Here is a 12,779-nt window from a genome sequence, read left to right on the forward strand (position 1 = left end):
GTTTCACTCACTTCCGTTGCCGTCCAGCTGTTTCCGAACTCCTGTGGTGTCGGGGAGTCAATGTTGTCAGGCGTCCGCATCTCGTTGACCGTCTTCAGGTCAAAGTTCCCACACAGCCCACTCAGCTTCCCCTGAAAACACCACCGACATCTCTCTTAAGCTCGGTAGTTTTTCACATAGTCATGTAATTTCACCTTTAATGTCAAAAACTCAAGTGTCTGTTAATAGTGTAGCAGTTTGGAACTGACAACCAAACAAACCTCAGTGGTTGTTGGCCTGATTCTGCTCTGTAAAAGTGACAGAATCGTTGCCAATGCCATTTCAAGCCTAATTGTAGTGCAGCTTCTGACCACCAGTGGCAGCACTAAGCAGCACGATGAACCTAAGTAAGCTCAAAGCTGAACATCAACTAAACTCTAAACTATCAGGTGAAAATGTCAAAATATAACAGAAGAGATGAAGAGCAAATGGGGCTAAAGTCCAAGTCTTACACAGCCTGCTACTTCAAAGAAGAGTTGAAAAAAAACAGCATTGTACCTGCCAGCGAGGTCCAACCTGGACATGAATGGTAGTCTTACGGTCCCAGAGGACAGTGACGTCTTCATCTGGGAAATGAATCACCGTGAAGTATCCAGCCGGCCAGATGAACATCCGCTGCTTCCTGTCAATAATGCTGGATGGATTCTTCACAGGAACAAGAAACATCTCAATTTCCTCACATTTTCAGTGACGTAGTAGCTAACTAAATTAAATTAAGTTAAAGAAGCAGTTAAAAAGTCAAAATGTCTTCCAGTTGGACAAATTCATATCTACATGTGTATTTCATGACTCTATATGACTTTGAAGCTAATGCTACAGACCTGAATCTCTTTTAAGCAAACCATAATGCATGAAAAGCAACTCCTACCGGCTTCCCAGTTTCATCATCAAATACAACGAAGGATCTCCCAATGTTTATCAGAAGCGATTTCCTGCAGATGACTCCGCTGTCAAAACAGTCAACGTTCTCTGCCGTAACAGTGAGCATAACATCAGCGCTGCTCTGTGGAGGAGAGGAAACAGTCACTGTGGCTACAAATATCCTAACGGCTGGCATGTAACTCCAGAAAACTTACAGGAAGTTAAAGAGCTTTGTTCTTTTCTTACTTTTTGCTGGTTTTCATTTGAAAATAAGCAGTTACATTTAACTGCTTGTTTTGTTTTTAAATGATCTTAAAATGGCTACCAACCAGATCTATTTATCACTATGCAGGGTGTCGGGTTTCATATGCACCAGGGTAATTTCAACCTTTTGCCATTTTCCAAATTTAATTTAATCCTTATCTGCACATCCCGGCTGGTCGAATCCCGGCCGGGCCTTTCTGTGTTTGGAGTTTGCATGTTCTCCCCGTGCATGTATGGGTTCTCTATTCCTTCCACGGCCCAAAAGCATGCATGTTAGGTTAACTGGTGACTCTAAATTGTCCCTAGGAGTGAGTGCGTCTCGTTTGTCTCGGTGTGGTCCTGTGATGGATTGGAGACCCTGCCTCTCGCCCACGGACAGCTGGGATAGGCTCCAGCTCCCCCGCAAACCTGAGTTGGATTAAGCGGGTATAGAAAATGGACGGATGGATGATGCTCCATACATTTTCAATATGGAGCATTGAAAATGCACACGCTTTTGGACGTCGTGCCATGAGGTCTGCCATCGTCCTGCTGAAATAACCACGAACCTCTCAGGAAAAATCTCACCTTGATGGTAGCATATGTCTCTAAAATTCCTTTTTTGCTCAATTCTGACACTTTGCGTTGCTGGCATCAAACTTTTGTTTAAATTTTCTAAATACAATAAGGATGATAAGTGAAGAACAATAATTTCTTTGGATTCTGTTAATAAAAGGTTCAAACTAATTAGCAAATTACAGTTTGAAGACCTTGTTACAACTTCCAGTCTTTTCTGAAAATGGAATTTGAATTAAATCTCTAAAAAATCTCTGAACTATCGATATTGGATGTATATTAAATGTGTATATATTTGTTTTCTGTTCTTCCTACACCAGAAGCTGCTTTTGATAAATGGAAATATATAAGCCATGAAAACTTCCAGTACATTCCACAAACTTTGTACCCTAAAATGATCCACGGGGAGAACAGAAATGAATAGTTATTAGTTGAAAGTGTGCCACAGTTTTGGTTCTATTCACCACAATGATCAGTTCTCAGTACCTTTACGAGGTAAACTTTGCAAGCACCGATGTAGTCGAACAGCAGTCCATCAAACGTCCTGTAGTGGCGATCACCGTAAGCCGTACACATGGAGGGACACGGACGAAACACACACTGGAACGTCCCATGCTGGCAAACACTACAAAGACAGCAAAGCTTCAGTGATTCAGCATCAACTTGTTCCCACTTAGCACAAGGACATTTTTTGGAGGTCTAATGGGCTCCTTTTGTGGAGAGCCTCAGGTTTACTGCAGGCAGAGAGCTGCCAGTGAATTGTCAAAGGCTGAATCACTGCTCATTGCACCATTAGGCTGTCATCTACATCGTCTTCCCTGGCTATGGCTTGAAGAAGAAATGGAAGGATGGGAGAATGACTGGGAGAGTGTTTCCTTTCACCAGCGATGAACAGTTTGAAGCAGAGGGAATCAAAGAGTCATACAAGGGCTGGCTCTGTCTTCAAAGCCTTTTTCTGCCCTGTGATAGCAGAGAATTATGGATATCAGGTGGCAACTTTCGCTGCTGTGACCACCTCAGGACTCTAGGCTTTCAGGATAAATCTCACTTTTTAAAAAATTAGCAGTATTTTTGGGGATTTGTCTTCATTCTGGCAGATTTTAGTGCAGATTATTGGTCAGGTCAATATAAATTTCTCATTGCAAAATGCTTTAAAACTCCTGGAGGAAAGATCAAGTGAAAACACCAGACACTTTATCTTAATTCACAAATATTAGATCTGCGTTAACGCACCACTGATAGCAGGGTGAGGCGACTCTGTCACCGGGGAAATACTCTTTGCCTTTCCAAAGACAGGGGCAGGCTGCAGGTTCAAAGCACTCGTCTCCATGTTTCAGCAGACTGGGGGGAAAAAAGAAAACAGCAGCATAAATCTCCTTATTTACAGAAAATGAAGCGTGGATGATGTGATGTAAGAGCAACAGATTGTGATGTTACACTAATAACATTTCTTAAGAAACCCATACTTTCATCTAAATGAGTTAAAAATACTTTGGTGCAAAGAGAAAGAAATGTTTTACAGCCACGGCTCATGAGACGACAAGGGACAGAGGAGATTTAAAACAGAGGAAGCACATGCAAGCGAGCCAACGCTGGGTCATCTGCCTGCAGACTTTTCAGAGTTCAGTGTAATGGTATGATTGCCACCTTCCATGTGGGAGATCTGGGTTCAAATCCCCTGCATGAAAGGTAGGGGACCCCCTTACCTTATCTGCCAACCTGTAAGTTGCTTTGGATAAAATGCATAAACATATGTTTCAAAGGGTTTAGGGATGTGTCTTCCAACAGAACTTTGCAGAGCTGATACCTTCAAATTTATACATTCATGCCATTAATCAGCAGGTAGCAACAGGAGAACATAGCTCTAACATTTAAAAAGCTGAAAACAGAGGAGGTTTGCTGTGTCTGCTTGATAAGATACCTTAAAACAGCTATAAAGGCAGTTAAAGACTGCATCCTCTCCCAAAGCTAATTGGCTACTTTAAAGAAAGTGAACAAAAAAACATCACCTACATCTAATTCTTTTACTCATGCTCCACCTCTCCAGGAGGTTTAATGAAATGTTGCTACATATTATTTGATAGTTGATGTTAAAAGAGTAAGATAACTATATCAGTCATTACATTGTTCTGGCAAAGCTTTTGTTGACTGATTATTAAGTTTCAAACTGATTTCTATTCAGTATAAAAGCCAATAACCAAACAACTTTAAACAGCTGAAACCACAGAGGTGGCAGCTACAAAAACAGTGATACAGGACATGTTGAAAGGGTTTTTTTGTAAAAATGGGCAACGGGGTGACAGGATATATTGGAGCAGTTGCTCTGGTCCATCTGAAGATCTGAACTGTAAAGCCAGCCAGAATAACAACACACACGAGCGAATTGTTGAATGGAAACAGGAATCACCCGATGACAGCTCCACATAACTCAGTGCACTCTAATTTGAAGCAATGGCTTTAATTATCAAAGAACTATGGGCTAGCAACACCCTATCAAGGAGCTCCCAGGTTCATCTCTGACACAGATAAGGTCCTTTGCCAAGAGAATGACAGAGGCAGAGCCAAAACAGGTTGATTTCCACAGCAGAGAGATACCAGGAAATGAGAAAGAGAAGGTTTCAGGGGTGGGCAACTGTGGATGAAAAACGGCAACACTCGTTAGCTACATGAGAAAACCAGACAATTAGGATTCTCAGAGTTAGAAAGAGAAACAGTCTTTGTCTGGATCCCTTCATTTGCTTTCCACTCTGCAAGACAAAGCTGATAAGTATCTTGTAATATCCAGGACTGAGCTACATCCACTGGCAAGACAGCAGACAATAAAGTGACAAAGTGAATGGTCCCAGCACAAACCTCAGGGGCATCTGAGTAGAGTTACACCACAGATAAAACGGTGTTAACAGCTTCCTTTATCTGCATGCCAAGCTGCCATATCAATTACTCTGATCAAAGATCTTACAATCACTTATTCTCCTGACTTATGCACTCATTATGAATACATCCTCATAAACACAGAATTTAATTCCATTGGACGGCATAAAAGTGACGGAGGAAGATGTTTTTAAGTGAGTGACAACAGGCGAGTTAGGCCTCGAAGACTGGCTGCAGTCTGTGATCCGTGTCATGGTTTTAAACATATAGTAATAATAGTTTCCCTGCATTCTGGGTGCGTGTGTGAACCCCAGTTCTGCAAGAACAACAACCTCCTTACTTCAGCTCCCTCTGAAGGACTTCTTATAAAATCACAGCTGCAGCAAAGGTTGCCACTGTTGTGTTTCTAATTATAGTTCTGACTGGAATGTGACTACGCACCCATCCCAACTATCAGCACTCACACAGAAAATTATTCCCCGAAACAAGTCATGAGCACCTCAAACATGAGCAAAGCTGTGACAATTGTTGCATGACAAGTTTGATAAGTGTGGAAAGGCAACATTTACCAGTTTTTTGTTTGGAAAAGTTTCACATACAACTCTGTTTTCAGCACAAATGTGTCAAACAAACCTGCCAGATGCCAGCTTAGTTATTATCATACACACATATGACAATGTGCAAGCATTTTATGAAGAAATAAACCGTAAAATGCATTTTATTCTAAATATCTTATAGTTTATTTTCGATCTAAAACACACAGGGAGGCGGCTTTTAGTTATTATGGCCCCCGATTGTGGAACAGCCTGCCGGAGAACCTCAGGGTTGATGTTTTTAAAAAGAGGCTCAAGACTCACCTTTTTATTCAGGCTTTTATTTGATTTTCTTTATTCCTTTTAATCAATATTTATCATATTTAATTTTTGTTCTATATTATTTTAACTATAACTCCATGTTTTAGTTAGACGTTTTAACTATATGAGCTAAAAAGCTTTTTATCTATTTTGTTCATTTTACACCCTTTTATATTATTTAACTGTTTTAGTCTTTCAGTTTTTAGCTCCAGTGTTTCCTCGGGGGGGCCGACCACACTGGGAGCTGCTTTTGGTCCACTGACGGGGGGCTGTTCTGTGGACTGCTCCGGCCCGGGTGGCTGGAGGACTCTGCACCTTGGTGTGGGGCCTCTGTCTGCCCGGGTCGGGACCGTCTCTGTGGCGGCGCCCCCTGTGGTCGTGGCCCAGGAGCCCTCTCAGTGTGGTCGGCCCCACCAAGGTGGCTTTTTCCTTGCCTTAGGTCTGGGTGCTCGGCCATGTCTCTGTCCGATAGGTGCAGTGGGTCTGAGCTTGTGTGTGTGTGTGTGTCTGTTTGTCTCCGTGGCTCTCTGGGTATTTATGGGGGTGGGGTTATGTTTTATCATTGTTGTTTTTAGCCTCTGTGTGGCACTTTGTGTTGCTTTTAAAGTATAAAAGGTGCCATATAAATAAAATTTGATTTGATTTGATGATTTATTTACTGGAAGTCTGAAAGCGAAGCCATTCAGTTTCAAGACCCAGAGACAAAGAGCCTTTAACTTCCTGCCTGTTTTATAACATCTTATATCATACCACAATCCTCAAATCACAGTTCGTAATGGTTGCCAGTTGAATTGTGTCAACTTCACCACCTCCTAAACTGCTCCCTGTATTTGCTCACAACACATTTCAACCTCTCCACAGAAGACTAAAGCTTGGCAAACAGATATTTTTATCCATTGCATATATGCTCCAAATTCAGTCAGCTGCATGCTTCTGTTTTGCACCTGAAAATCCAGGTTAACACAGGTTTTTTTAATATGATGCTCATTTACATGTTCATCATTTGGAATCTACTAAAAAGCCTCTCATGGGGGGGGTGCAGTCAAGCTGACACTGGCTTCCTTTAATAGAAAGATCCGAGTTGCTTGGAGGGCCATAAATTAGGTTTCACTTTCATTTCTGGTTCTTTGTTTTGGACGGAGATTCTGCTGCACTAGTGCAACACCTAGTGGTTTTCTAAGGTTGTACAGTGACCCTTTAATGTAAAAAAAAAGGTTATTTTTCTAATACTGTACATAGTTGCAGCACCTCTCGTCATCCTCAGTGAGAAAACACTCCTCTTTAGCTCCTGACTCTATAAGACTTTTACTCCTAAGAATACCTGCTCTTATTAACTGAGATATGAGGTTACGTGAGTAATCTCTGTTATATAGAGAATGTGGAGCTGACATCACAATGAGTTAAACTTTGTGAAATTAGGGATCACAGTTTTGATTGCATGCAGTGTTGTAGGGGTCCTGCCTTTAAAAAAAAATCAGTAATTGAGTGAATCAGTCTGTCGAAAGAGTATAATTCCTCTTCAGCCTAACTTTAATGGTTCAGTTTATTCCAAATCCATAATCGAAATCTGTAAAAACAAGCTTTGAGTCGTAGAAAACAAACTCCTTCAGGACTTCAGGTTGGGATCCATTCAGCCATGGGATCACCGAGAGAACCTTTAAATCCCCTCCTCGTCACTGCTCTTATTAAGGCAGCTGTCATCATGGAGCATACATGAATGAGATCTCTTTGTGTCCTAATTTTCCTCTAAATGAGTTCACAAACTATCACGTTTCAAGGAGTTATCAAACTCTCGCACCACGACCAGCACTATGGACGTCAGCCTTAGAGATTGTGGGTTTGATGTCACCGTAAAGGTCATCTTGCTTTATGTAGCGAACGGGAACATGTGAATCACACCGCTGAGGTCAGTGGTTCTAAGATGACCGTGAGGCATCTCTGCACCTCACTGACCTTTTCTCTCTGTCATTGTATCTCAGGAAGCTACAGACAAAATGAGTAACAGGAGGAAAACAAAATGTTGCTTTTTTTAGACAGAGCCCAGCATGAGGAGGGCGGGAGGGGCTCAGTGAGTGTGTGTGAGTGTGTGTGTGAGTCCCTAAGTCAACCACTTAAATGCAAATTCCCTTTAAAGTTACTGTGTGTAACAATAAAATCATTTATATCTGTTACCCAAGTGGGTCGGATGAAAAGTGGCCATCATAACAGACAGTGGATGCTGCTATGTGAAAAGTTTTAGGGTACATATTTGAGAAATGATGGATCACATTTACTACATGCAAGCACGGTCAAAGAGGCAAAAAAGATGAAGAGTCACAGCAAAATCAAGACAGACAAAGGCAGAAATTAAGGATAAGCACTTGTGTTGCTGTTTCCTGGAGAAAGAAACTTAAAGCGAAGCCTAAGTTGCTTTTTATTCCTCAACAGCTAAATTAGCCTGCTAAATATACTATACTAAACATGCTATTCTGGGGATTAGCCAGCTAACTACCAGAATAGAAACAGTTTGTTGTCAGTAGTGGGAGGATGACATTTAGGAGTCCTCAAATCTAAATGACCAAATAAGTTATTTTTTCATACCCTTAAATAAAAGTGCTGCCCATAAAAGCAGCGGAAGGTAAATATGAGCGTTCCCACATCAGAGCAAAAGTCATTCTTAAGGGTTTCATTAAAAAAAAAAGCCACAAAGTCGTCATGAGGAGGACGGAGGGGTTGAGATGGCGCAGTTACATGCAGCACTTTCAACCTTAAATCATGGGATGCATGTTTGAGGCCAACGTACGACGGCAGGTTTTTTGCTTCTGTTATGAGGAGAACCAGCAAGCTAACCTTAAGGATTGGGTTTCATGCACACACTGAGGAACTGACTGGCTTATAATTTAGAATAAATTTCACTGACAGCGTGCTGATCATAAAGATGCTGTTATAGGCCCAGACTTCTGGGGGAGCTCCCATGATGCACCTCTCCTCCCTCTGCTCTGACGTCATTGTTGTCATTAACTTGTGTTTCTCTCTCTCAGCAGGTATCTCTGGCCTGGTGTTACGGTGCTTGTTGTCCCCTCTTTCCTGTTCCCTCAACCCCCAGCTGGTCGAGTAAGATGGCCGCCCTGCCTGGTTCTGGTTCTGATGGAGGTTTCTTCCCGTTAAGTTTTTTCTTCCCACAGTCGCCTCGTGCAGCTCAGGACGGGGGATTGGATCGAAGAGAAGTTCCAGTGAAATCTATTGGTTTCCTTAGCTTGGCAACTTTCTTTTAAATTGGCTCTGTATGAACTGGACCATTGAAGAATTTAATTAACTGGTGGAATTTAGCTGATCAGACACACAGGGTACACTGGTCAGTAAAGAAATAGCTAATGAGCTAGTGAATCCACCAGAGAACACGGACAAGCTTTATTTTGAACTAGAACTCACTGCAAACTTTGTCACAATCAAAAATGCTCATATTTTTCAAAACGATCTATAAATATGTTACATCAGGATGGGCATCCTGTGTAAAGCATGTGCCAAATCGATGATGCGAGATTGACTCGCTGTGGCGACCCCTGATCAAGTGAGAGGCCGAAAGCAGAAGAAGAAGAAGAAGAAGAAGAAGAATCTATCAATAAATTGTTATATTGTTATATTCATTATCTTGATTGGTAATTTTGTGTTTTGTCATTTTCTTTTTGTGTTTTATTTATTTCTGTGTAAGATCGTCAATTACATGCAAAACAAAGTTAATACTGATTATATGCTGAGAGTGTATTAGTGACGAACTCCAGTTGGTGTAGAGCGGATATCAGTCAGCTAAACGGTATCATTTGTGCAAATGTGTCATTAGATACCGTACGTCTAATCCCTGTCTGTTCTTATTGTTATCAGAACAGACCACTTAAACCTTCTTTTCAGGCTGACAACCAGAGAGGATTAGAGGGATCAGATGGCTGTAATCTGCTCCATTATGTCTTTCCACATCATCTGCTGCTTTTAAAGAGTTTTGTCTCCCACAGATGATCCGGAGCTACATCTCGTGTCAACAGGTATTTCAAAGACTGATTCTTTACACCTGAAAATATCCCAACAGAGCTTGGAATATGTCTTAAAACTGCACCGAATACAGGCTATAAAGAAAACTATACACAATATTAAGATTTCTTACTAAGCACTGATGGCCCTGAGGCGCATGCTTTTTGTTTTTTTGTGGGTCTTTAGCTCATTCTCATGCCTCACCATTAGCATGCGCACACAAAGTATCAAACACCAAGTGACTAAAGTTTGGGTGTGTGCTCCGTTTCTTACTAATTCTCCAGAAATTGTTTTTGAAAAAGATGAATGTCTTTGCAGCCAGGTTGTGCCTTTCTCAACACAACAAAAACAGCATACATCTATACCAGAGATGTCCAAAGCTGGTCCTCGAGGGCCGCTGTCCTGCAGGTTTTAGATGTTTCCCTGCTTCAACACCTGATTCAGATGAAATGGATCTCTTCAAAAGATTAAGTTCTGCACAAACCTGCTAATGATGCACTGATCTGAATCAGGTGTGATGAAGCAGGACAGCGGCCCTCGAGCACCGGATGTGGACATCCCTGATCTACACGAACAGCAGCAACAGCTGGAACTGCAGGGCATGCATCTGGGGCAATTAGCCCACAGAGACTCTTACAATTCAATCAGTCCTAGAGAAATATGACTGTATAATCAGTAAATTATCCTATTGATCATAAAGAAATTAACCATTTCAAAGATCTCCATCCATTCATACATTTTACAAACTGCTTGGATGAGGATGACTTCAATACTCGCTCTATAAAAAGAAAATCTTCCCTGCGTATAATCAAACATGTTCCAAATCTCTGATAACAGAGCAGTAGAATCAGCTGAAACTATTCACACATTTAGGTACTTGATCAAGTTTTTGTGTCACTTTGAAGTATTTGATGAGAGACAGTAATTTATTGTGTTTAAACGATAGCAAGCAGCACTGTTATGTTGTCATATTGAGCCGCTCGGTGGCTCTTTTTTATCAGCATTATAGTGCAATCTCTGTGTGAAATTTCTAATGATTACTTTATGGTAAATGTGGTGACAAGAACCCTGGACCTAGCCCCGTTCTCCTGCAGCCGTGGGAGGAGGAGAGTCTGGCTTTTCCGCCTGACCTCTGGGACATTTTCAGCCAGCCTTTCTTCATTGTGATGTCAACTTAAGCTATCACTCACCCAGGAGGGCAGGTGCATCCTGCCACACAGGGCTCATGAGTAGAGCAGGTGATGTTGAGCAGGTAGGATTCACAGGTGCGTTCACAGGCCACGCCCCTGCCTGGCAGAAGGCCGTCCTCCCCCTGTGAGCAGTTCTGGTAGAGTTGACCTGCTGGACACAACCTGTCTGCAAAGCATGAGGTAGAAATCTCAGATTAGTGTGAAAATGAGTCTTAAGTGCCGGTACAGTGACCCTGAAATGTGGAACAAAGAAAATCTCACCACTGAATATGCTGTAAGTTTAAGAAAATGTGTTTTTTATATTGGTGACGTACCAGTGTCTGCAGTTTGGGGCACCAGTTTACCATTCAGACAGAGCCTGCAGGTCAACAGAAACAGGGATTACATACAGATTATATACGAAACGCCTCAAATAAAGAACCTTTCTTTGTGGTGGAGAAGGCGTCTGTCTACCAGAATAGATTTAAAAGCTGTAATGTTCAGAAGACTGTATGTCTCTTCATGCACATTGCTGCTGGGCAAGCAGAACTTCTCTCATGCCTTTCACACTGAATGTGTTCTGCAGATGCGCACGTGTTCACATGCGCACTACATTTTGGGCCATGTAATCAGTCTCCAGTACACTGTAAAGACGTGGATAACCATGATTCTCCTGCAAAGTATCTTCTCAAAACAAGGGCTCGTGTTCTTCTGCTGCTTGTCTTCTTGAGGTCATTTTGATTCATATCATTTCAGCCTCCTCCTCTGCTCGCTCCTCCGAACTCCTGCTGGTGACCCAGAAATCACTGACTCACGTACTTAGATGCACCCAGTGGAGAGACAATCGAGAAGAGAGGAGGACCTTTGAGGATACTCTGGATGCCTTTTGTAGAAGTTTCTTTACTACTCACAGCATCTGAAGGAGGTGTAGCTTGTTAATCCTTTACTTTAAATTGAATAATGGTAGAGGAGGAGTTGATAAATTGTATCAAATTGTGAAAAGAGATGAAGGGTTTGTCTCACAAGTTGTTTTTTGCTACAGGCGCATGTGTAATCATCAGCACACACATGATAAAATGTATGTTTCATGCGCCCTGTGGCTGAGTGGATGCCTAAAACATTAATTATCTTCAGTAAGGCCTGTTGGCTCATTGGACACCTGAAGTATGATCAAGTATCATGAAGAACAGCCAATTGCTCCTTCATTGTTTGACCTGTGAAAAACTAGCAAACAAACTATACATTATTGCATAATGCAAATGTGTTTTATGGTTTATGTTTATATATCAGAGAAGAAAAATGAAGCATTTCTGGCAGTTCAGGAGCAGCAGCTTCTGTGGGACACCCTCCAGTGTAGACTTCAGGATTTGTAACTTTACAGACCTTTTACAAACATATGTACATATTCTATAGCACAATGAATGAAACTATTATCAAACCCTTCAAATACCAACGTTCATTCATGCAGCCTTTAAGCATGAGTGCACTTTGCTCCACTCTTTAAACGTTGCTGAGCAGATTCAGACTCTCAGAATATCCTAAAAACTCTGAAGACAGAAAGCAGGAGGAGGATCTTACTGAACACCTGCTGATGTCATGATCACATCCCCTGGTTCATAATCTGCTCCAAGGAAGCTGCAGGGACACTCACTCCTGAAAAGACAAAAGAGCCATCAAAAAACAAACCCTCTGAACTCAGATCAATGATTTACTGCATGAGGTTAGGACAAACTGCAGGAAGAGCTCAGGAGTAGGCAGAGCGCGTTTAACCAAACTTCCACTGAGTTTTCAGTCTCCGACGGCCACATGTATCCCACAAGAACTCCTACTTTTAAGTTTTATTGTGGAAGCAGTCAGTTTATACTATTTATATGATGTGCAATCTGTGCCTAAAAGGTCAATAAAAGGTCAAATTCAGAGACAATGACAGATGCTTGATGGCGCAACATAACGTAGCTTTTGTAGATTTTTAACATCCACAGAAAGTCAAAGTCAAATTTATTTGTAGCACATTTCATGTACAAAATAATTCAAAGTGCTTTACATAAAATAAAAGCATTGCAGCGGGGAGCGGAAAAAGCATTAAAAATATGTAAAAGAATATAAATAGAAAGAAATAAAATAATTAAATAGAATAAAAACAAGCAACAGTTTGATAAGT

General features: G+C 41.4%; 1 protein-coding gene across 1 annotated transcript in view; it reads right to left on the reverse strand.

Annotated features, from left to right (window-relative positions):
• otog (otogelin) overlaps positions 1-12,779 on the reverse strand; it is a 61,744-nt gene that overhangs the window by 26,647 nt on the left and 22,318 nt on the right. Inside the window, exons 17-23 of the mRNA XM_072381154.1 lie at positions 10,954-10,997; positions 10,640-10,805; positions 2,953-3,060; positions 2,206-2,344; positions 908-1,042; positions 538-684; positions 12-131 (exon numbers count right to left, since the gene is read on the reverse strand). Coding sequence (XP_072237255.1) covers positions 12-131; positions 538-684; positions 908-1,042; positions 2,206-2,344; positions 2,953-3,060; positions 10,640-10,805; positions 10,954-10,997 — 859 coding nt within the window. The remainder of the gene's footprint in view (positions 1-11; positions 132-537; positions 685-907; positions 1,043-2,205; positions 2,345-2,952; positions 3,061-10,639; positions 10,806-10,953; positions 10,998-12,779) is intronic.

This window comes from Leuresthes tenuis, unplaced genomic scaffold (assembly GCF_036924035.1).
Source record: "Leuresthes tenuis unplaced genomic scaffold, fLeuTen1.0.hap1 SCAF_2, whole genome shotgun sequence".
Lineage (NCBI taxonomy): Eukaryota > Metazoa > Chordata > Actinopteri > Atheriniformes > Atherinopsidae > Leuresthes > Leuresthes tenuis.